The 24,810-nt window shown below is 51.0% G+C and overlaps 1 protein-coding gene across 5 annotated transcripts in view; it reads left to right on the forward strand.

Annotated features, from left to right (window-relative positions):
- NAV1 (neuron navigator 1) overlaps positions 1 to 24,810 on the forward strand; it is a 244,512-nt gene that overhangs the window by 69,242 nt on the left and 150,460 nt on the right. For all 5 annotated transcript variants that reach the window (XM_042925779.1, XM_042925777.1, XM_042925778.1 and 2 more), the window contains exons 2-3: positions 1,693 to 2,427; positions 9,293 to 9,396. In XM_042925779.1, coding sequence (XP_042781713.1) covers positions 1,724 to 2,427; positions 9,293 to 9,396 — 808 coding nt within the window. In that variant the 5' untranslated portion in view covers positions 1,693 to 1,723. The remainder of the gene's footprint in view (positions 1 to 1,692; positions 2,428 to 9,292; positions 9,397 to 24,810) is intronic.

The following is a 24,810-nucleotide window of genomic DNA, read 5'->3' on the forward strand; positions in this document are numbered from 1 at the left end:
GTACCGTGGTGGTCTTTTCTCTGCCCACATGTCCTCTGTCTCCATCTTCACCCAGAGCCCGTTTACCCCTGGAGAGTCAACTTGAGCATTTGCCTCCTCGTACATAAACATTTGCCTACATTTTCAATCCTTTCCCTAGGACACATTTCTAGATCTGGCATTGTTCCCACAGCAGTGTATGAGAGCCCTGTGGCCCTGTACCAATGGTGGATAATATGCATTTTCTAAAAGGTAGTAAATTTGATAGCAGAAATGATAACATTTCACGGGCATCTCTTCGATTTTAAGGAGGCCTTTTCTTTTTGTTGGGCTTTGGCCAATTGTATGTATTATTTTGTGAATTCCTTGTTCAAGTCTTTTGCTTTTTATTCTGTGGGGCATTTGCTTTCTCTTATTGATTTGGTAGAATTCCCTGTGCTTAAAGGTATTAACTCCTTGTCCCCCATATATGTTGCAAGTATCTTTATAGTTTCTTGGTGGCTTGAGCCTTTTGAAAGGGCTCTTGTGTTCATACAGAGATTTTCATTCTTATGCACTCAAGTCTATCAGTGCTTTCTTTTGTAATTTCTGCCTCTGACGTGGGGCATCTAAAGACCTTTCCCACAACAAAAGTATGGAAGCATTTATGTGTGTGCTCTGAAAATTCTTTTATGGTTTCATTTTCTACATTTCCTACACTTAACTCTTTCACCTATCTGAAATTGATTGATTGTGTCTTTGTAAATGGCTTCAAATTCCCTTGGGAATGAAAGTGATTAATAGAGCAATTAATTCATTAATTAACATGGCAGGGAAGAGAAGCTGGTAGAGGAGGAGAGGTTGAGGGTATGGGAGAGAGATGCGATAATTAATGGATCAGGGTCTGGGAGGGAAGGGATTGAGTGCTGGGGGAGGGGGGGTACCTAGAGGGTTCTGCCTGTATCTAAACGTGGGACACTTAATCTGTGAGACCAGAGGCCCAGGGTGGCAGAGGTCACTTTTGCTAGGTTGGGAGGTGGATGCGGAATGGGCTAGAAAGGAAGACTGTGAGTCCAGTGCCCAAATCTCCAGTGACTGAAGGGGTGGGGGCAGTGGATAGGGACCAGGAGAGATGGGCATCAACGAGGACCAGTGAATAGTATGAGCCAGGTGGCAGGAGCCCGAGGTCAGAGAAGGTTCGCAAGTTTATGATTGGTGGGGATTGGGATCGGCTGCTCCGCCTTTGGGCCCCGTGGGATCTGGAGGATTAGACTCCGCTGGAGAGGTATCCTGGGCACTTTCGTCAGATAAAGTGGCAAGTGGAAGGAACACGCAGAGCAAAGGCGGACGGCACAAGGAAGTTGGTTTACCGTGGTCAGTGCCTTGTAGACTCAGGCTACAAGGAAGGGTCTATCCCCTATCAGTGGAGGGCAACAGAGGCAAGGGAAGTCAAATTAACTCCATTTGTAGAGAGCACCATAGTTCCCCAAACGCTTTCACGTATGTGTCTGCATAGGAGACTCACAGCAGCATTTGAGAGAGGGGAGGTAAAGGGGTTTTTGTCCAGAGTCAGGCAGGGAGGCACTGACTGAATCAGGATGTGAAGCCAGGAGTCCCAGTGTCCAGCCTGGATGCTGATGCCTCCTCCCCTGACCTCATCATCATCTTTATACCCTCAGGGATGGAAACTCAGGATGGTGCCTAACGATCTTCTTTTCTCTCCTCTCTCTGCAGGACAGTAGTCCTCATTGCCACCTTGCCAACCATGAATGGGATGGCCAATGTGAACTCGGCCAGCCGGCCCCACTATGCCTCCTCCATACCTGTGCCTCGAGCTGCTTCCCAGACCAGGATTCATACACCGGGAGCCTCTCCCCAGCTGCGGCCACGCCAGGCTGGCCTGGCCCTGAGCCCCCAGCGTTCGGCCTCCCCGAGACTGGGCAAAGCAGGAGGCCCTTCCAGAAACTCCTCTCCTAAGGCCTCTCGGGGGAGAGGCTCCCCCAAGACTTCTGGGGCAGGGAGAGAGTCAGCTGAGGGTGGTGAAGGCCTCTCCAGCTCCCCATGGAGCAGTCCCAGGGCAAGCCCAAAAGCTGCCCTCTCCAGCCGGGCTGGGTCCAGAAGAACTGGGGAGACACAAGGCACCCAGGGAAAGAAGAAGGTGGCTCAGGAAGGGATTCCAGTCCGCCAGACCCGGGGCAGGAGCCCATCCCGAATGAGCTCTCATGGAGAAACTCAAATACCAGGGGCTCCTGAAGGTCGAAAACCTCCTAACCACCCGGGAAACTACAAAAGTCCAGGGATCTCGAAGTCTTTGGAGCCTGATGCCGGGGCAGCATCAGGGGCTTCTTCCCCAGTGTGCAGCCCTGTGCAGAGCAAGCGCCCCTCCCCCACCCCAGGGGCCATCAGCTTCGCCTCGGTCCATCAGCAGAGTCAGCCAGTCACAGCCACAGTAGCCCCCTTCCAGTACAGGTGAGCTGGGGTGGGGGGCAGATGGGGAGGAAGGGAAGGAAGCATGGAGCTGGGATTCAGTGGCAAGTCCAAAGAGGAGGGAGCCTGGGTGATGAGTAGCTGGTGGAGACCAGGGGGCCTGGAGTATAGAAGAAGTGAGGCAAAGAGTTGGGAGAGTGGAGATAGGATTGGGGACATAAAAGGTGGACCAGGATCTAAGCAAGGTTTTTGTCAGAGGCCTCAACTCTGGGGACTCTGTAACAAACAGGATCATAAGGAGAGTATCATCCCAAGATGTCCATCTCCCTGGGCTCTGAGACAGTAGATTAGGGTGTTGTGGATGCTTAAGCAGCTAGAGGTGCAGGTAGGTAGGTCAGTCTCACCCAGCTCATCTGGGATATTTGCCACCACTGTGAGTTAGACTAACTGCATTGTCATGGGCATGGTGCCTTCAGTTCATAGTGAGTGAAGTCCTAACTGTTCCTCTTGGCCCTCCCATAATACTCTGTATCTGTCTGTCTGTCACTCAGTCTCTTTCTGTCTACTTACCATATTTCTTTATACATAACTGTTTACCTCGTGCCTGACCTACCAAGGACAGTCAGTATTGCTTTCTAAATGGTCAGACAGGGGTCGCCACCTTTGGCGCTGGCCCAGCCACCATTCATAACAACATGGTCAACAAATTAGTCTCTGGTTTTCTTCAGACATGGCGACTTGAGTGCATAGGAAAACATGTCCATCAAGTACGTATGCTTCTTTTTCTTTTTTCCTTTTTTTTTTTTAAATGTTTATTTGTTTTGAAAGAGTGAGAGAGAGAGAGAGAGAGAGAGAGCAGGGGAAGGAAAGAGAGAGAATCCCAAGCAGGCTCCACACTGTCAGCACAGAGCCTGACGTGGGGCTCAAACCCACGAATCGTGAGATCGTGACTTGAGTTGAAACCAAGAGTCGGTGGCTTAACCAACTGAGCCACCCAGGTGCCCTTAGTACACACGCTTTTTAAATAAAAATATAACTTTACTGGGGCGCCTGGGTGGCTCAGTCGGTTAAGCGTCTGACTTCAGCTCAGGTCATGATCTCATGGCTTGTGGGTTCATGCCCCGTGTCGGGCTCTGTGCTGACAGCTCGGAGCCTGGAGCCTGCTTCAGATTCTGTGTCTGCCTCCCTCTCTGCCCCTCCCCCGCTCATGCTCTATCTCTCAAAAATAAACAAACATTAAAAATAATAATAATAATTAAAAAATATATATATATAACTTTACTAAAATGGCCACATTAAGGAAACCAAGTTTTTTTTTCAATATATGAAGTTTATTGTCAAATTGGTTTCCATACAACACCCAGTGCTCATCCCAAAAGGTGCCCTCCTCAATACCCATCCCCCACCCTCCCCTCCCTCCCACCCCCCATCAACCCTCAGTTTGTTCTCAGTTTTTAAGAGTCTCTTATGCTTTGGCTCTCTCCCACTCTAACCTCTTTTTTTTTTTTCCTTCCCCTCCCCCATGGGTTTCTGTTAAGTTTCTCAGGATCCACATAAGAGTGAAACCATATGGTATCTGTCTTTCTCTGTATGGCTTATTTCACTTAGCATCACACTCTCCAGTTCCATCCACGTTGCTACAAAGGGCCATATTTCGTTCTTTCTCATTGCCCTATAGTACTCCATTGTGTATATAAACCACAATTTCTTTATCCATTCATCAGTGGATGGACATTTAGGCTCTTTCCATAGTTGGGCTATTGTTGAGAGTGCCGCTATAAACATTGGGGTACAAGTGCCCCTATGCATCAGTACTCCTGTATCCCTTGGGTAAATTCCTAGCAGTGCTATTGCTGGGTCATAGGGTAGGTCTATTTTTAATTTTCTGGGGAACCTCCACACTGTTTTCCAGAGTGGCTGCACCAATTTGCATTCCCACCAACAGTGCAAGAGGGTTCCCGTTTCTCCACATCCTCTCCAGCATCTATAGTCTCCTGATTTGTTCATTTTGGCCACTCTGACTGGCGTGAGGTGATATCTGAGTGTGGTTTTGATTTGTATTTCCCTGATGAGGAGCGACGTTGAGCATCTTTTCATGTGCCTGTTGGCCATCCGGATGTCTTCTTGAGAGAAGTGTCTATTCATGTTTTATGCCCATCTCTTCACTGGGTTATTTGTAAGGAAACCAAGTTTTAATTACTGAGCGTCACATGGTTTAGAGAGGCTCAAATGCAAATTAAGTACCTCCCTGACTAACCTGACTTTCTGGGTTTTCTTTCTGTGCTAGTGTGAGGAGAAACCCACTTCCATTTGGGGTTTAAAAAGTTGGTACGGGGGCGCCTGGGTGGCTCAGTCGGTTGAGCGGCCGACTTCGGCTCAGGTCATGATCTCGCGGTCCGTGAGTTCGAGCCCCGCGTCGGGCTCTGTGCTGACAGCTCGGAGCCCGGAGCCTGTTTCGGATTCTGTGTCTCCCTCTCTCTCTGACGCTCCCCTGTTCACGCTCTGTCTCTCTCTGTCTCAAAAATAAATAAATGTTAAAAAAAAATTTAAAAAAAAAAGTTGGTACACCATTCCTGGGACACAGGGAGTGTCTGTGGTGACAGAGCGTCTGGAGGGGGGCACTGGAAACCGTGAGGAGCTTTGACTTTTATTAGGAGCCAACAGTGGGACTCAGGCTCTGAAAAGTTCTGGGCACTCTTACACGTCAGCAGTAGATGTCCGGCGTCCAGGACAAGGAAGCCAATATTCCCACCCTGTTCACCACGTGGTCAGGCCTCTTTTAGGGTATCACTTCGGGACATCGCGTTTTAAAAGGACACTGATGCGCAAAAACACATTTCGAGAAAGACGGACAGGTTGGTGCGGGATCCAAAAAAGGTGTGAGAAGAACGGTGAAAGGAACCGAGGCAGTTTACTTTGGCAAAGGAAGGCTTCGCGAGAGGCTCTGAGAGCTGTTCTCCAATATTTGAAGAGCTGTCACGTTGTAAGATAACTTAGATTTCCCTGGTGCAGCTCCAGAACACTGAGCATCATGGTGGTTGGAAGTCAGTTTGAGACAGACTGGAAGGTGAGTGGGAAAAACTTGCCAGCAACTGGAGAGGCTTACAAATGACTGATAAGGCAGTGAGCTTCCCGTCATGGCAGGCATTCTAGCTGACTCCACGATCGAAGGACATTCTTACCTGGGCGATCCCTGCCTCTCGGAGCATCTCTTCTGCCTGAAGGGCTGCCCACGCAGCACTCCGTGTGGCTTTTCCTAAGGAGCTCCTCACTTCTGTCCCTCGTGCCCGCCACGTAGATTCTCCCGCTGATGAGAGAACGCAAGGAAGCAAAAATGCAGGGCAGACCTTCCTTCGCGTGGCCTTTTCCCAATCAGTACAGTGTTTCCCTGGTGACTCTTTGACTTTCTTCTCCTACCTGATCTCCTTCGGTTTGAATTCAATCTTTGGGAAAAGTGTCTAGGCATTAAATTGTTTAAGATTTTACATTACCTACCCTACAAGTCCCTTGGCAGATTTAGACTCTGACATTTTTCGAAGAGGTCAGAACTCCTTCCTTGGAACATTCCAATGCAACACTTTACTGCATGTTATGCTCGCTTTGGCGGCACATGTACAAACATTTATTGCATGTTTGCATTTGAAACAGAAGTGGAAATGTGTTGTACCAACCCCGGAGAGGAGGCGGTCCTTTACCATGCTCCCTCCTACACCCTGCTCTAACCCTGGCCCTGGATTAGGGTGGTAGGGAGGGTCATGGTTTGGGCAAGGAAAGATTAGGACGAAGGCACCCCTATGTGCCGCAAGCAGGCTGGTGGGAGCCCGGTACGCCCCGTGGGACCTGGAACTGCTGCCCAGGGCCAGGCTGGGCTACCTTTGCAAGTTTCATAGCCAAGGAGGTGCCATTTGCTCCCTAGAAGTCACAGATCTCCTGTCTTCATGGAAATTTCCTGCCCCCACCCCCCAGCACCTTAGCCTTTACTTTGGCCTTCTGCAAAGCTCCAGCTGATCACAGAAGAGAGGTTATCATGCTCCTCTCCCCGTCTCCAGCCTGTCCTGCCTGACCTGCTTCTCCAGGGAACAAATCCATCAGCCATCTTTTTCCTTGCCCATAACCATCTCTTTCCTAGGATCTGAGCGTGACCCTTCCCAATGAAGTTCATCTCCTGCCTCTTCTCTGACCTGCCGCTGCCTCCCTCTGGTTGCCCCTGCTCGCTGGACCCAGAAAAGGCATAAATGCCTCTCAGTCTGCTCTCCAGATCCTCTGGTCTCATACTTGTGGTTCTCTCAGGTTCCCTCAGGTTTCCTCAGGTCTTCAACCTCCTTCTCCTCTGCTCTCCTGGAAAAAGGCCGCCTGAAGGATCACCACCCTGTTGCTGCCTTTTTCCAACTGCCGGGTGTTTTCCTTTTCTAACAGTTCTCTCCTTCCCTCCTCTGATCAGACTTCAGTTAGGAGGGTACAGGCAATGGTGTCAGGATAGGGTTACTGGTTTTCTTCTCTCAGGTTCAACCTCTAGCCAACTTCTAACATAGATGAAACTGTCCATTTGGGCTGGAAAGTGAAAGTGAGGAGAGACAGAGGAGAGACACTGGGGTTCCTGGCTGAGTTTGGGTGGGGGTGGGGGGAGAATGGAGGCAGGCAGAGATGAAAGTGTGAAATCAACTGAGGTTAGAGCGATAGAGGCTGCCTTCCTCAGTGTTCCTGGGCCAGTGCAAGCTCTAACAAGCATGAGAGCAAACTATTTGTATTTTTTTTTAAATGTTTACTTGAGAGAGAGTGGACAGAGTGTGAGTGGGGGAGGGCAGAGAGGGGGAGGGCAGAGAGAGAGAGGAGGAGACACAGAATCTGAAGTAGGCTCCAGGCTCTGAGCTGTCAGCACAGATGCAGAACTCGAACTTGTGAACTGTGAGATCATGACCTCGGTTGGAGGCTCATCCAACTGAGCCATGCAGGCGCCCCAAACTATTTGTATATTTTTGAGACAGAGAGAGACAGAGCATGACTGGGGGAGGGTGGGGGGAGGGCCAGAGAAGAGAGGGAGACACAGAATCCGAAGCAGGATCCAGGCTCTGAGCTCTCAGCACAGACGCAGAACTCGAACTCACGAACTGTGAGATCATGACCTCGGTTGGATGCTTATCCAACTGAGCCACGCAGGTGCCCCAAACTATTTGTATTTCCTTAAGGCTTATTTATTTTTGAGACAGAGAGAGACAGAGCATGACCAGGGGGAGGGCCAGAGAGAGAGGGAGACACAGAACCCGAAGCAGGCTCCAGGCTGTCAGCACAGAGCCCGACGCGGGGCTCGAACTCACAGAGCACGAGATCATGACCTGAGCCGAAGTCGGACGCTTAACCGACTGAGCCAGGGACGCTTAACCGACTGAGCCACCCAGGCACCTCAAACTATTTGTATTCCTAACGCTAGTTACTGCCTACCTGCTCTGGGTCAGGCGGTGCCTAGCTCTACATATACAATGCTATTCAGTGAAACATGTATACACTGTATAGAATTCCCTCTCCCCAGTTGAATGTCCTATTACTTTCTCAGCAGTGTGTTGCATTCCTTCAAAACCCCAGATCTATACTCATTTCTTCCAGGAAACCAAGCGACTTCAGCTTTTCTTTATCCCCATAATACTCAAACATCAGGCTGACATTGAACTGATGGTAGTACGTGGTGAGTGACCCCATCATACTGAGCAGTCCCCAGGGCAAGATGAGGTCTCCTGCTTTCTCGGAGTACCCCCACCCAGCTCTATTGCAAGCACCCACCTTAGGGGCCTGCACACACACAAGAACTCAATACTGCCTGCATGGCTTAGAAAGAGCCATTCAGGGGCAGCAAACACCTCACACAACCCTGGACTGTCAGACTGATCTGGGCCTTGGAGGTCATCTCTTCTGTCCCATGATGGAAGCGGGACCCAGAGAGAGAAAAGATTTGCTCTGCATTGCACAGCAAGTTAACAACAGAGCTGAGCCCAGAGGCCCAGCCATCTAGGTTGAAAAAAGGAAAAACTGGAGAGAGGAAGATGAAATTTCAGTCGCACTGGAGACTCACAGGGTCCCCTGACCCAGCCCCCGTCCCCAGGACCAGCCGTCAACTTCCCCTCCTGCGTGTACAGCTCACCCCTCCCCCTCCTACCAAGCTGCCAAAGGGTCCATTTAGCTGGAGACAGCGGGCGGACGGGTGGGCGGGCCAGCTCTGAGAGCCCAGGGTAATTGCCTATAATAAAAGCTCCCACAGCCTTTGTTCCTGGGAGCGATTGTACAGTTAGGGTTGTGCTCAGAAGTCTGCATGCACTTGGGAGCTGGTGCCCGGAGACCTCACCCTTCCTTCCTGCTGCCACACTGGCCCAGCATGAACTTATCCTCCTGGAGTCATTGTGACCTCAACTAAGCCTACCCCTCCATCTTCCCCCGGGTTGTGAGCAAGCCCAAGGAGGCCTGTGTGCCCCCTGAGCTCTCATAAGGAGTCAGTGACCTCAGCTTCAGAGGGAGCTCTTCCCTCTGTGTGTGCATGGCTATAATGCAGGCATGGCCCGAAGGCAGGGATCGCAGCAGGAGGAAGGACCCGAGGCCTGGGTTTCCTCTGTCCTGTGGGTGATTTGTGTTCCTGGGAATGGGTGGAATACCAAAGGGTGACTGGCATCGGGCATCCCCGTGCCCTCTGGAGTTCCCCCCACCCCCAGAGCCCCTACCACTGGCCAAAGTTTGCCCAAGGCGTGCTGCGTGCTGGAGTGCACACGTGTGCGTGCCTGTCAGGGAGGGTCCAGCCCAGAGGGGTGCAGGGCACAGCAGAGGAGAAGATCCGAGCTCCAAGGGGATTTCCTTAGCTCCCTGGAGAAGCTTTGAGGCCAGGAGAACCCCTGCTATGAGTGACCACCCATTCTCTGTCCCACAGGCTTCAGACAGACCAGGAACCTGGTCCCGTCCCCCAGGCTAGCTGGGCCCTCGATGGCTATTCTGGCCCCCCTGGTGGGACTGAGGAGAGCTTCTCCTACACAGGTAAGTGTTCTGGGGGAAAGACTTCCTCTTGGGGGTGGAGAGGCCACTGGACTAGATGTCTCCCCACTGCCCATGTGGAAGAAGTGACTTTGCTAAACAGGTCCCTCTCTTAACCATGAGACGTCAACCTGTGAATTGCACTTTGAGTTTCTGCCATGCTTGACTCAACCCAGGGTTGGTCCATCAAATCAAGCAGCACTTCAGAGTCAGGCTAGGAAAGCGGCCAGTGGGTGCCCTGTTTATCCAGGGGTCGGTTTCGGGAGCCACCGAGGGCCTGACAAAAAAGTAACAAGCTGGGAGACTGAGACGCAAGAGCCAGGTTCCAAGCAAAGCCCAGATGAACAGCGAAGGTGTCCTGGGAACCAGCGATGGTGTCCAGAGCCATTTGGCTAACTGCCTGACGACTGCTTCCTCTCCCGGGACCACTTTTCACAGGCCGCTCCCACACATATCATCTTTCCTGTGGCACCCTATAGTCACAACATAGTGACCTATAGTCACCTGATGCTTGTAGTCCTGGTGACTGAGCCTCAGGAGCCAGAATGTGAGACTCACCAAGAAGACCCCTGAAAGTCGGATACAGTGATATTCTGTAAGCGCAGAGACACTGCTTGTTCCCAGGTGCATCCCCAGTCTGGCCTCTGGCCCACGGCAGGTGCTCAGCAGGTGTCTCTGAATGAGTGACTGGTGAATGAATGGATGGGTGAATGCCTGTCAGGCACTACATTGGTCAGAATCTAAACTCTCCGCAACGTTTGGGTGTGTGTGCTGATTTTCTTGCAACATTTAAGAAATACCCAGAGGGTGACTGTGGTGCACACGAGAGATACAGGAGACTCCATCCTGCCGGGCACCGGCTCTACCTATCCTTTGGTTGCCCCAGGAAGAGAATGAGCTTGCTTTTGGCAAAGCTGGGATTGTCCAGAGAGTTTGTCTTAGCTTCGTCTCAGTGTTTTGCTCTGGTGGGCAAAGCTGGGGCATAGAACACAGCCTGACCCTTGTCATTGGACATGCCATTTCTGCCTTCTTGTCCCCTGTATGCTTGTGGTTGGGTGTTCCTCTTGGCTGGGGGCTGGGCCCTTTTGAGGCTTCTGCTGGCCTGGGCCCCAGCAGTGGTCTTGGGACCATTGTGACCCTGAAAACAGAGCAGCAACACGCACTCCATGGCAAGACTTGTAGAGGTTTACGGGGGTAGAGACTGGGCATCTAGAAAGTAAGCCATTGCCTCCCACAACAAGTACACGCGCAGAGGAACCAGGGCATGGCGGGGGACAAAGGAAACCAAATTTCACTGGCACTGAAAAACCATCAGAATTAGAATGTGGTAACCAGGAAACTATGTGGAGCTCTATTTTTACATTTGCAGTTTTGTTAGTGTAATGGCTTCCTTATGTGTATGCCACGTTGTTGGAGGCTAATGATCTCCACCTAACCAGGCACTCGGTCCTAATTATTATCTGATGAGTTGGTGAGAGGACTTTCACGTTTAGCGTCTGCTGCAGACTGGCTTTAGGAGTCCCCCAGGCTTGTCAGCCGGAAGACCATCCTTCCCAGCTAGCTGGTTTGGCTTCCACTGCGGGGTGGGGTGCCAATGAGCCTCTGGAGGCGATAAAGAAAGTGAGAAACCCTTGCTTCCTCCAAGGCTCCTGGGGAAGAGGAACAAGGTTCACTGCACGGCTTCTGCCCTGCACTGGCTGGTCGTCATGGTGACCCATCTCGGCCAACGATATACCAAGCTCTTTGAAGGGTTGGATGGAAGGAAAGATTTGGGGTCTGCCTGTGCTTTGTAGGGGAGCCTGTACTCAAGCCTGAAGAAAACAGATGAGACGAGAGATAATGGAAGGCTTCCGTTTTATGCCCTGCTCCCCTACCTTTGAACTTCACTCCTAGCATGTGGTGACTCATTCATTCATTTCTCCTTTCATTCAACCAACAAACCATCAGTGAGTGTTTGTCTTGTGCCAAACACCGTGCTCAACCCAAAGGTAGAAGATGAATAAGGGGCACCTGGCTGGTTCAGTCGGTAGAGCATGCCATTCTCGGTCTTGGGGTTGTGAGTTCAAGCCCCACATTGGGCATGGAGCCTGTATTTTTTAAAAATTTTTAAGGATTTATTATTTATTTTTGAGAGAGAGAGAGAGGCAGAGCATGAACAGGGAGGGGCAGAGAGAGAGACACACACACAGAATCTGAAGCAGCTCCAGGCTCTGAGCTGTCAGCACAGAGCCTGATGCAGGGCTTGAACCCATGAACTGCGAGATCATGACCTGAGCTGAAGTCAGATGCTTAGCCGACTGAGCCACCCAGGTGCCCCAATTTTTTAAAAAAATAAATAAATAACTTAAAAATTTAAAATGGCATTTATGTATAAAGATGAATACGACTTTGACCTGTTTTCAAGGCGTTCATAGTCTAGGGATTCGCTCCAGTGAGCCTGACCCACAGGATCTGTTGGCATCCCCAGTGACCCGGTGACCTGACCTTGTAGGAGTCAATAGGACAGCCCAGTCAGTCCTTCCCTGACGAGGCCCTGCAGCATGAGGAAAACGCCGGGGTTATGCTGTCCAATTTGTAGAAGGATACTTGGGTGCCTTGGAGAATAGAGTGCCATATCCTATATCGGTGTCATTCACAGAACCCAGCCCAGTCATTTCAGTTATCGATCCTGTGATTCCCATATCGATTTGTAGACGACAAGGGGCCGGTCTGCTTTCTTTTGTGGTTCAGATGTCCTTCTTGTTTGTGAGCCCATCTTGTTCCCCATGACGTAGCACCGTGCCTGCTGGTCAGTGTTTGGTGAAATGGTGAATTGAGTGAGTGAGGAAGGAATCGAAAGTCAGTGGTTATGGAATCATCTACCCTCTGTGGGCCTGTTTCTTGCCGGCTGAGGAGGAGCAAGCAGCCTTTCTCTGCCCTCTTCCCAATATGGTCCTTTCTGGCACCCAGGCATCTGCGGGGGCGGGGGGGGGGGGTGCGGACACACAAGCCTTGAGGGGAGCAGGAAAAGGGTAAGACCTTTCTCAGCCTCGTACTACTTTCTTACCTCTGCTGCCTGGCGATAAAATCCAAACGAGGTGGAATAAGCTCTGTAGAACAGGAAGAGAATTTCCCATGATGACTCGGTACCAAACAGCGGTGTTGGGGTTGGCCTTCCTATGTCCCGAAGGTGTTCTGCCCCCAGCCCATGGGCGTTGGTGTGTGTGCCCTAACCCAGTCCTGGTTCACCTGGCTGTGCTGGTCAGGGCCCTGTGCTGGTCCCATCTGCTAACAGTCAGCACAAAAACATTGCATAGGCCACCATCAGATCTTAATTTGGAAAGCCAAGGGAAGCCAGTGCTGACATTTCTGTGTGCCCACATGTGTGAGGCCGTGTGCAGGAGGACTAGGAGAGGTTGCCCCAAGGTTGACACAGATTCCTTAATTACTTCCACTTTGTGGCATGTTTGAATGAGCGCTAAGTGGACACATAATGAGGGGATCTTCTCTCATCATAGCATGTGTCATTGGGGAACAAGCCAGAGCCTCCTCCCTGCCTTGCTTCTCACACAAGGGTTGATATATATAGAATGGGAGGGGCAGTGTGGAGTTTGGCCTTATGCTGGGGTTGTTTTGCTTTTCTCCTTTCCTCTCCCTTGTTGAGCTGACGCCATCTTTAAGCCATAATTAAGTTTTTCATGTTTTCGTGTGGATTTAGGAATGGGGATATAGAGTCCCCTTCTGAGAAAACTTGCAAACCTGGTGTGCCCTCCGCCAGGGCAGGGGAGAGGTCTGGTCACTGGACTCTGGGAGAGGAATTTGTTCTGGGCTTTTAAAGGTGGCTCCAGCACAGTGGTGCAAGCCCACTGGGCTCTTCTGGGAGCTTCAGGCCAAATCCAAGTACCCCAGGGCTACGAATGACTTGGAATCAAAGAACACAGGAAGTCAGAACTCTAATGAACTTCATGTATCACCCAGATATGGCCTCATTTTCGGTGGGAAGAGATGAGGCTCAGAAGGGAACAGACTTGTTCAAGACTCAAGACTGCCTGGTTAGTTAGCAGGTGAATTGAAGCCGGGACCCCTGCCTTCCAATGTCCCAAACACTCAAATGACCAGATGGTAACAAGGCCTACCATTTATTGAACACCTGCTGTGTGCAGAGCACAGTGCTGGATCCTTCACATAAAGTCCTTCATAAGCACCTTACACAGCCCTTTGTAGGTGGTACTCTTGTTCTGTGTTATAGATGAGGAAACTCCAGCTCAGAGAGTTTGCGTGAAATCGCCCGTCCGAGGACACAGAGCTAGGGGGCTGTGCCAGGTTTTGAATCCAGGCTTGTCAAAAAGTCATGCTCTGCTAGTGTTACTCCCCTGCCTTCCCGTTGCTGCCTTTACTCCCTGTGTCGGCTGCACACTGTTCAAGCTCGACGCGTTCTCCCTTAACCTCCGCCAAATGACGGGGAAGGAAACGGGGTCAGTGAGCCACAGTCCTACTGACATCCCCTCAATGTGAGCAAGCCCCGGGATGTCACTGGCTTCTCTGTCATCCCAAACCTGTGTCATTTCATGCTGAGTTCACACCACCATGTTCCCTGCCCTCTGGGGACTTTCGGGCTAAGCTGAGCCTGATGTCCCAGCCATCCGTGGAGAGAGGACGTGCAGACAATTGACTAGAAAACACAGACCAAGTTCAGGGGCAGATGGCATTAGCTATGTTGGCAGGACTCAGGCGGCTCCATGCTGCTGTAGGCCGGAGGAGGCTCGGGAGTTCAGGGGCCCCTGGAGGCCCTGTTTGGATAAACAGGGTAGCCGTCTGGGACCAAGTAGATTTCTAGGAGCTGGGAAGGGAGGTAATAATAATATTGTGTAGCCGTGGCTAACACTTGCTATGACTTCCTCTGAATCAGGCACTGCCAATAAGCACGTTCAGTCCTTCTTTTTCCTTTTTCAAGCTTATTTATCTTAAGAAAGAGAGAGCAGGTTCGGGGCAGAGAGAGAGGGAGAGAGAGAATGCGAAGCAGGCTCTGCATTGTCAGCACAGAGCCTGATGCGGGGCTCGAACTCACGAACCTGAGCTCATGACCTGAGCCGAAACCAAGAGTTGGACATTTAACCGACTGAGCTGCCCAGGTGCCCCAGAACCTTCCACCCTTCTAAAAACTGTATGAGAGTTGGCACAACTCTAGCTTTGTATCACAGCTTTACCACTGGCACTGTGCAGCCTTGGGTAAGTTATTTAATTTCTCTGTGCTTCCATGATGATGATAGTACCTTCTTCTTAGGGTTTTGTGAGGACTTAACACCAGTGTAAGCACAGTGCTTAGAAGAGCACCCAGTAACAGTAAGTGCTTAACGCATGTTTGGTATTGTTTGTTATTGAGGGGAGTGCTGTTATTAACATGCCCACTTTACAGATGAGGAAAGGCTATGTGATGTGCCTAAGGTGGTCTGACTGGGATTGGAACCCAGAGAGCTCGATTTCAGAGGTCATGCTCGTAGCCATACATGCCACGACCCTGCCAAGTCCCGAGGTGCCCCAGGGAGGCTGGGAGAGGCGGTGGGATAACCACTTACAATGCACCAGGCACTGCTCTAGACAGTTGAGGAACATCCATGGACAAAACAGGCAAAGACCTCTGCCCTTGTGGAGCTTAGTATGTAGCAGTCTGGAACGGTGCAGTGTACAGCCTGTGCAGCTGTATGTGATCTGCATGATGGCCCTGAAGAAGCCCCAAGTCTGGAATATGCCTCCCATCCCAAAGACATCCCAAAGAAGCCAGGCCAGAACTCTGGCTTCATGGCACCCCATGAGAATACAAACAGCAGCAGTCTGTGGGCCACCCACTTCACCCCAAATCTTCAGTGCTGGAGTAGATGAATAGAAGAGGAAGGTGGGAAACTTTCCCTCGTGGTTCTCCTAGAGAATTACCCCTATACCTCCATACCTGTCTGACCTAGACTCAGCTTCCTCCTGCAGGTTTCTGGAGATTCAACTCTCCCAACTGAGCTGAACTGCTTTAGTTCTTCCTGAGAATTCCTGGCCATTTGTTAGCTCTCCGTGTGCTTGCGGGCCACAGGAAGGTCCTGAGGATAAGGATACTAACTCGGGGGAGGTCGGCCTGGTGACTAGGAATCTCTCCAGATCCGACTACCCCACAACCACTCGAAAGTGTTAGCCCAGGAGCTGTGGGGCTGCTAGACATTTCAGCCCTGGGAGGAGGAAGGACCCTGAACCATTTGCTAAACTTCCAGGACTGCCCTTCCTTGAACCAGTGGATAGAAACTTCCATGACCAATCCGGAGAAACCCCACTTCAGTGTTGCCCTAAAGCCTTGGCTTCGCAGGTCTTTGTCCCACCCCTTTAAGCAAAGGCTGGCCAATGTTCTTCATAACTTCCCAGAAACAGGGTCTCCCTGGGAAGGCCCAGGGCTTTAGTCCCTCCCTCTGGCACCACTGAATGGACAGAAACCGGAACACAGGAACACAGCGTCTCCACCCCTCCCCATATGCCTCCCCATCCCCTTGATAAGAGGATTAGGGTCTCCTACTGAGAGACTTCCCCCCCCACAATAAGGTTGCCCAGCAGGCTTACACGGAAGGAGCTCTGGGAGAGGCAGTTGAAGAGAGTGAGGCGACACAGACACAATAACGGGAAGATTAAGTGCTGAGAATTACCCCAGTCATAATATTCCTCGTCCTGAGTCCTTTAAGAGGCGGAAGAAATCAAAAACCCGCCTGCCTGTGTGTGGCTCCCGGGTTGTGGGAGTCCTGTGCTTCAGAGAGAGCTGAAGATAATTAAAAAGTCAGGGCAGAGGGAAGGTCAGTGTGTGTGGGGTCATCCCCAAGCCCTTTGGGGGGAGGGCGACAGGACAGAGAAAGGGTTAGTCTCAGTCGTCCCTTCTCTCCAGAAAATCATTCCACATCCACAGAGGGCTGGAAAAGGAAATAAGTGTGGTGAGAATGATCGAGGTCACATAGATAAGAGAACTTCCCAGCTGGAGGAGGGCTCTGCCCCTTTAGAAGCGGAGGGAGGGCAGCCCTCGTGTTCACATAAAGACTGGCACAGGGGTAGGAGCTTGACCCAAGGAGCCCAGGGCATCCTTCCTGCCTGAGAATCTGGGTTTCCATGGAGGCAGGAAGAAGCACAGTGGTGGTAAGCTCCTTGTGATGAAATCAGGCTGTGTGAAAGGCAAAGTTCTCATCATGCTTTGAAACTCCCACCCATCACGCGAATGAATATTCTTAACATTTGCAGAGCAATTTTTATAAGCTAAGTAATTGCCAGTGATTATTCTATTAAAATTCAATGAAATATGCATCCATAGCATTCCTCTGTTTAATTTCTCGTTTAAAAGCCTAACAAAAATTCTGATAAACCACAGAGGTGCCAACTGAAAGCGCGTACAGCCATGAAACGGGAGTGGCTTTCTCTCCAAGGTGGTGACACAGTTCCCCAGCTGGTTCTGGGTCAGGTGGGCAAAGGTTTCTCCCTACTCCTACAGTTGTTGGGGTTTTTTAAAAACTTTTTGGCATCAAGAACCTCTTTCAGAACCTGGTTAGCATTATGATATGGCTGCCCAGGCAAAGGGACATAGTCACAACACAAAACTCATATTTGATGATTGGTTTTATGCACCTTCTGAATCTGGTTTGTGAACACAGATTAAGACGCTCTCATCTTTAGGGGTGATATCATCATGGCGTTGGCCAGACAACCTCGGTTTGGACCTTACGTGTTTCTCTCATCAGGTTTTTGGGTTTCCTTGGCCTATAGTAAGGTAATAGGATTTATTACAAATGGGTCAGTTCTGCTCTAAAGCAGAACATAGAGTAAATTATCTTTGAGGTTCCACTCAGCGTTGTGATTCAATGACCTTAAAACAATCTGTGCATGGGCGGGTCGGATTTGATTCTAGGTTTGCCCACATAACAGGATATATGCACACAGGCAATTCGGGTGTCTTCAGACAACACATGGGCACAGCTGCACATATACAGTCTACCCTCCTCTTCGCCTGCCTGGTGTTCCCCCTCACAGGCCTGCGGTTGCCATGACAACTGATCTGGGCCGGTCCTGGTCTAAGGGCAATGTACCTGGGTGTTGCAGAGCTCATCTGGAGCCCAGTGTGCAATGAACACCCCAATGGATGTGTCTGGGACAATTGCCATGGCGACATACAAAGCCAAACACATGTGGGAAACATCTAAGACTTCTTATCCCGGTCTCTTTATTAGCCCGAGGAGCACAGGGATCTAATTTTAAATGAATGCAATTTTAGGGGCGCCCCGGTGGCTCAGTCAGTTAAGTCTCCGACTTCGACTCAGGTCATGATCTCACAGTTCATGAGTTCGAGCCCCGCGTCGGGCTCTGTGCTGACACTCGGAGCCTGGAGCCCGCTTCGGATTCTGTGTCTCCCTCTCTCTCTGCCCCTCCCCTGCTCGCACTCTGTCTCTGTCTCTCTCTCAAAAATAAACAGACATTTAAAAAAATTTAAATGAGTGCCATTTCAGAGTACTCTAGCTTAGGTGCTTTCCTTCGGCCTTCCCCTGCTCTAAGGCCATGAGCAGAGGGAGTAGAGCTTTTCCACCTAATTTCTTACGTGACCAATGAGAACACATTTCATTACATGGGGAATGTAAGCTTTCTCTTAAGACCACCCAGCAAGTCAAGAAGAGAATCGGGACCCCCAAGACTTGAGAATAGGGAGGTTCCACAGGGATCCTGGACTTTTTGGTATTGCCAAGTCCACTGGAAGTGACCTCAGGACAAAGGTCATGAGGTGAACTATCAAGGGACAGGTGGCGCTGTAGATCACCACGGGAGTAATCCTTTGACCTTGTCCCCACTCCCAGGATTCTGTGGGCCAGTTTTAATGTGGCTGCACTCCTAGACCCCCATGAAGACCTCAGGTTCAGTGGGCTTCCAGGTTACAGGGAGCAGGGGTGGGACTAGGCCTGGACCAGACGGCAGGCAGAAGAGCATGAAAAGGCAAGGTTACCAGGCAGTGGAGCCAGAGTGGCGAAGGCCTTGAGTGCTGTGTGAGGTCCTCATTGGCCTCTAGACCACCAGGTTTCAGCCTTGGAGAGCCCTGTCCTGCAACCGGGCACACTGGGCTTCACGCTCGGGTCCTGTTTCCTTGTATGATAAGAGGTGACTTCCCAGGGCCTACTGTCTGCCCCTCCCGTTTCACAGAACAGGTAGGCTCCTGCCTGCTGCATCCCCATCCTGTTGCCATAGAGGCTTATGGGAGATGCATCCAGGCTGCTGTGAATGCTGAGGAACTCTACAGTTTAGAATCTCAGCCTTTCTACCCTCCTAGAAGCTCTCTCTCCCTGAGATAGGCCAGAGGGTAGACTAAGGCCTGTGGCTCCACTCCCAGCCTTTGGTTTGTTGCGCCTCACTTTCTCCAACAGGCAGGCAAATAGCAAATCTCTTCCGAGCTTACACTCCTGGCCTTGTGGCCCAGAAGAAAAATTTCCAACCCTTGGGCTCAGAGAGCTTCCTGGGGACCAGAGAGGCCAAGCCAGGGCCTTGCAGGATCTATAGAAATGGCACAACTACCAATGCCTTGGCAAAGCAAAGGTAGCGCCCAGGCTGGGAGGAGGCAAGTGGATCAATCTGGAAAGGCTTCCTGGATTAGGACCTTGGAGGTGTGAGTAAGCTGGCACATCCAGGTTGGACCACTATGCCTACTGGCCCTTTTCTTCTGCAGATGGCAGTGAAGGGTGGATCTCAAATTCCAGTGGGGACTGTCACATGTGTTGGGGAGCCTGGGCTCTGAGGACACCTGGTCTACTCTTGCCTCTGTCTCCCAGAGGTGTAGCAAAATTCTCCCCATGCCTCCGAGTAGAGCAGAGGTAGAGATGTCGGGAAGGAGAGGGCCTCAGTTGTGCTATGTCCCAAGGTCATTCCCCTGAAGAATCGGAGCTTCCCTTGAAGGGGCAAAGAGAGGGTCTGCTGGCCTCCCTGTGGCCCAAGGGCTGCAGAGAAGGAAGAAAAGACGCTGCCGGGCCATCATCCCAGGGCCTGGTTCCCATTCCAGCACACCAGCTGCAGTGTCTCTCGCCACAGGGTATTGAGAGGTCACCGCTGTTTACAATCCCCCACACATCTGTTCTGAGTCACGCATTCATTCACTTAATCAGTCGTCATCTTCGAGCTATTTCTGAGAGCCCACTATGTGCAAAGAGCTGTGATGGGTTTTGAGAAAAAATCCATCATCAGTAGACCCAACCAAAGATGGACCCTTGGGAAACACAAATGAGCGAAGAAAAAACGTTGGCGCTGGAGGTTAGGAAGTTATTAAAGTGGCTGCGGCGAACTGTGTGGAGAGGGTCGGAGAAGGCGTCCTAGAGGTTCCATCTGGCCTCGGGAAGGGCCAGGGAGAACAGAAGACTCCAATCCTTTTTCTAAAACCGGCTGCTTCTAAAGTCTTCCCTTGTGATTGATGGCAAGTCCAGTCTTAGGATTGTCCGGGCCAAAATCCTTGGGATAAGTTCAATTCCTACCAGTCCCACACACCCACTCCCGGTCTATCAGCAAATGCTAATGGCTTCAAAATATAACCAGAGTCACCACCCACTTCCAAGCCACTGTCCTCTCTCACCTCGGTTGTTGTGACTGCTTTTGCCCATGGGCCCAGCACAGCAGCCAAAGTGACCCTTTTGACGGGGGAAGCCAGGTCATGTCACCCCTCTGCTCCAAACCTGCCAGTGACTCTCCATCCTACTCAGAGTAAAATGCCACGTCCTCGTAATGACCTAGAAGGCCCTCCACGCACTGCCCTCCAGTTACATCTCGGACCTCACTGCCCGTCACGGTCCCCTCCTTCCTTTCCAGCCACGCTGGTCTCCTTGCAGTCGTTCTGATGGGCCAGGCGCGTTCTCCCACAGGGCATTTGCTTGGGCTGTTCCCTCTGCCTGGACATTCCTCCCCCAGATAGCCATATAAATTGCTCCTTCTCTTCCTTCAGAGTTTTACTCAAATGTCACCTTCTTACTGAAGTCTTCTTTGGCCATCATATCGAAAATTCAACCCCTGCTCCTGGATATTTCATATTCCCCTTCCTGCTTTGTTTTATTCCTAAGAACTTTGCAGTAGCTAACATTGCTGTCTAATTTATGCCTGTGTCTCCCTTAGAATGGGAGTTCCACGAGGGCAGGCATTTGGGTCTGTCCTCCACCACTCCTCATGGCTGGCATATGGAAGGCACTGAACAGGAGGTGAGCAATGGGGAGCTGGTTCTCTGGACGCAGACAAGACTGTGCTGAGCATCAGCTAGGCCAGCAGCCTCCAGCCTGGCCTTGTGCACATTTTGAGCGTCCCGGAGGTCCCTACTGATGGGTGAAATGACGTAGGGGGGTGACACGGCAGAGAAAAGGGCAGAAGGAGGTGAGGAGCAATGCTGGAGGACTTTCCACAGAGACATCGGTATTGGAATCTGCTAGGGAGGTGATGAAAACAACCTCATCCCAGGGATCTGAGCAGGGAAGACTTAAAGAGGGTGCTTGTCACTCTGTTGGCCTGGCCCCAGGTGGGTGGGCTAGGCTTGCAGAGCCATGTGACTAGGCGCCTAGCCTTTGCTCTCCAGATCATGACTGTGAGCTCATATCAAGAAAACTCTTCCCTCCTCCCTGCTCTGACTGGGCCCTTGGGGGAGCCACGTGTGGACTCACCTGCCCACTATCCCCTCCCTCAGATCCCCTCTTCTCCCAAGGTCACCTTTCAAGGTCAGCACGGCAGAGGCAGCCTAAGCTCTTCTTTCTACCTTCTTCTCTCCTCTCTCCCCAGTCCAATGGGTAGGAGACCCCCCACAGACAACCTGGATTGCATCTGTTTCCCGGCACATGGTGTGAGAATGTAAAATCACACAGCAAGCCTTTCCTTGGCTGTCTGCCTATATCTTCATTCCCCAGATTGCTTTAAGTTCTTGGTCAACACATGTGGTCAAATCACTCATCCCACCCCATCACAGAAACTGCCATTACCTTTGGAGATAGAGGAGTGGGATGGCGAGTGCTTCTGGGGAGCTGGGACCTGGGGACTTTCATGATTCCAAACCAGCCTCTTTTCCCACCTCCTCTTTGGAGACTGGGCAGGATCCAGTTGCCCTCCACAGGGCACTGACATCACCAATACCCACTTCCTGCCCAGCCAGGCCTCTCCCTCATCACATAGGATCTCTCTCATCGGACCATCGCCAGCCTATCTGTTCTGCAGCTGGGGAAAGAGGAAATGGCAGAGTGGGAGGGGCTCGGGGCGGGTTTGGGGATGGTGTGACAGGGCAGGTCCCTCTCTTTTTAGGAATCACTCTAGGAAACATTCTGCACATATTGGCTTTATCGACTGATGCTGGAATGGCTGTTGCCACGGCAGCAGAGGCTCCCACTGCAGTAGAGGATGGTGGGAAACTCAAGGGATGTGAAAGGAATCAAAAAAGAACCAGATAGAGGGAAAGGTCGCATTAGGGAGCGTCTGAAAGTTCCAAGATGCCAAGGTGACATTTTTTTTTTAATTTTTAAGGAATATTTTATTTATTTTTGAGAGTGAGAAAGAGCGTGAGTGGGGGGAGGGGCAGAGAGAGCGAGAGAGAGAGAGACAGAATCTGAAGCAAGATTCAGGCTCTGAGCTGTCAGCACAGAGCCTGATGCGGGGCTCGAATCCATGAACCGTGAGATCATGACCTGAGCCGAAGTTCGTTGCTTAATCCCAAGATGGCTATTTAAAGAGGCTACCACATGGCCATGGCCCTGCCCTTTAGAGAGTGGCGGCGGGAAGATGAGCAGTACCAGGCGGATGAGAGAGGACTAGCACTCAAGGGGATTAGCACTGAATTAACTCATGAGATGAGCATGGAAGGTGTTTTCTATCTCATAAGCTGACAGGTGGCCTCTCATGCAGGAGTGAGTTAGAGGGGAGGGCGGAGGGGGGCAAGCGCCTCACTTCTGGACAATCTTCTTGAAGGAGGCAGAGTTTCAGGAGCTGCTTATTGAAGGAAAAGAAAGGACTTGGGGTTTGGGGCACAGGATATCCCTCGAGAGGAGGCACAGGAACACAGAGGAATAAAGAGGAGGATCAGACCAGGCTGGAATACAGGAACCAGAGAGGGTGGAAGATGACTGGAAGAAAGGAGGATCAGGGGCAGTGGGCCTCTGGGGACAAGGACGTGCAGGTGACAGAGCAACAAGTGGGAAAGCGCTTCATGGCAGTCCTGAAGATTAATTTTCCAGGAGCAAAGCTACAAACCTACCAGAGACAGAGGCCAAATGAACCTCGGGGAGAACGTGTCAAGTTTGCCTGCAGCAGGATGCACTGGGTGGAACGGACCACAGCCAAAATAATGTTTCTTTGGTCCGATGGCAACCAGTCACTCTCTCCTTGTCCGCTAAAGAGATGATTCTATGTGCAGGGAAAGAACCTAGAGACAACAAGCAAGGGCTACTGCAACCTGGTCAATCAGAGAACAAGTGTCCCCAGATTCTTGAATTGCTATTTTTAGGAAAGGTGAGGTTCCCCTGTGAATTAGGTATGTGTCCTGAAAATTAGGGAATTGACCTCGGAGTGAGGATGAGGACTTTATTTATTTATTTATTTATATTTTTTTTAACGTTTATTTATTTTTGAGAGAGAGAGAGACAGACAGAGCATGAACAGGGGAGGGTCAGAGAGAGGGAGACACAGAATCTGAAACAGGCTCCAGGCTCCGAGCTGTCAGCACAGAGCCCGATGCGGGGCTTGAACTCATGGACCGCGAGATCATGACCTGAGCCGAAGTCGGCCGCTTAACCGACTGAGCCACCCAGGCGCCCCAAGGATGAGGACTTTAAAAGCGATGGATTGTTTGCTGTTTCATTCAAGGTGGCCCGCGGGAGGGGGAAGAAAGGGCGTGGTTATCCAGAGATTTGGCACCATCGATCAGGCTCAGTCCCTTCCTTGAGCTGGGATCTTGTGTTTGGGCATGAGCACGAGTACCTCACGTGTGCCCAGAGAGAAAATTTCAAGACTGGCTTCCTCCTTTGGGCACTCTCTGTGCCCGGGGCAAGTTCTGACATGATACCGCCTAAGTCCCTTGAACCAGATCTTTATTGCTTGTCATTTCCTATCTGAAATCACAAGCCTTGGTTCCACCCCCGAGTTTCCTAAGCGCTGGACACAGACTCCGAGGCCGGTCTGCATGTGCCCTCTGGACCTTCTGGTAAATTTTTGCACCCAGCCCCTTTCCTCAGCTCCTTTGAGGCCTCAGGGCGTGAGCCTGGACAACCTCCTGCTTCCTGCTCTCTTGATCTGAACCCTTTCCTTACTTATACTGCTTAGTATTCTAGAAAGCCTTCACCACCTCCTCCACCTGTCCTGCCTGCCAGCAGTCTCTTATTGTTACACTCACAGGTATCCAGCACCTGCTAAGGAAGTACCGGACTTTGGGATTACAGCAGTGAATGAGACAGCCAGGGTTCCTGCTCTCCAGGGTTCAGTCTCCCTCTTGTCATCCCTGTAATTAATGTACAGGGACCTGTGTCTGCCTATCTGTGATGAATGTGTTGGTGTATGTGACATTGCTTTTTCACAGGGTCAGGATGATTGTTTCCCCAAATCTGTATTGTCTCTTTTGTATTCCCTGTTAGATACCGAGTCCTTTCAGGGCAGAATCTCCATCTTTCTCCGTATCAATCGAGGCCCAGCCAAGGGCCCATGTTTCTTACCAAACACCCCTCTGCTTGAGAACTCTGTGTTCTTGGTACTGTGGTAAGCACATCCTCTTAGTTATGATCCCTGTCCTTGCAGAGTTTGTGGCATCTCAGTCCAGCCCTAGGATTATGGAAGGCAGAGTTCTGGGGACACTATCAGGACCCAAGGGTCATACAGGGTACAGGCCCCGTGTATAGCGCTTGGGCCTCCAAATCCATTTTACTGACCCAGATGCTCCATGCAAGGTGGTGAGAGACACGGTGCTGCATGCAGAAAGCTCCAGTGCTGGTGGGGGAGGCAGACATGTACACAAATACCTCTCACACCAGGCAGGCTGTGATGATTAGTGCTAGGAGAGGGGGTGAACCATGAGACTCAGGCACAGGGTTCTTTAGAGTCTAAGGAGACAGGCAGGAAGCTAGAGAGAGGGAGGTTGGGGATGGGGTGGGCAGATAATCTGACAGCTGGCACGTTCTGGCAAAGAGTTCTTGGGGTGCCTGGCCGGGTCAGTTGGAAGAGTATGCAAGTCTTGATCTCAGGGTCGTGAGTTCGAGCCCCATGTTGGGTGTAGAGCTTACTAAAAAAATAAACTTAAAAAAAAAAAAGAGTTCTTAGGGCTTTGCAGTCCCTAGTGTGTGGCTCCATCTGGGGCCTACCCCTCCTGGAACAAGCTTTGTTTCTAGAGACACCCCCTCTGCTCTCTCCTGTCCCTCACTTTCTTTTTTTATTTTACTTTACTTTACTTTACTT

This window comes from Panthera leo, chromosome F3 (genome assembly GCF_018350215.1).
Source record: "Panthera leo isolate Ple1 chromosome F3, P.leo_Ple1_pat1.1, whole genome shotgun sequence".
In the NCBI taxonomy this organism is placed as follows: Eukaryota; Metazoa; Chordata; class Mammalia; order Carnivora; family Felidae; genus Panthera; species Panthera leo.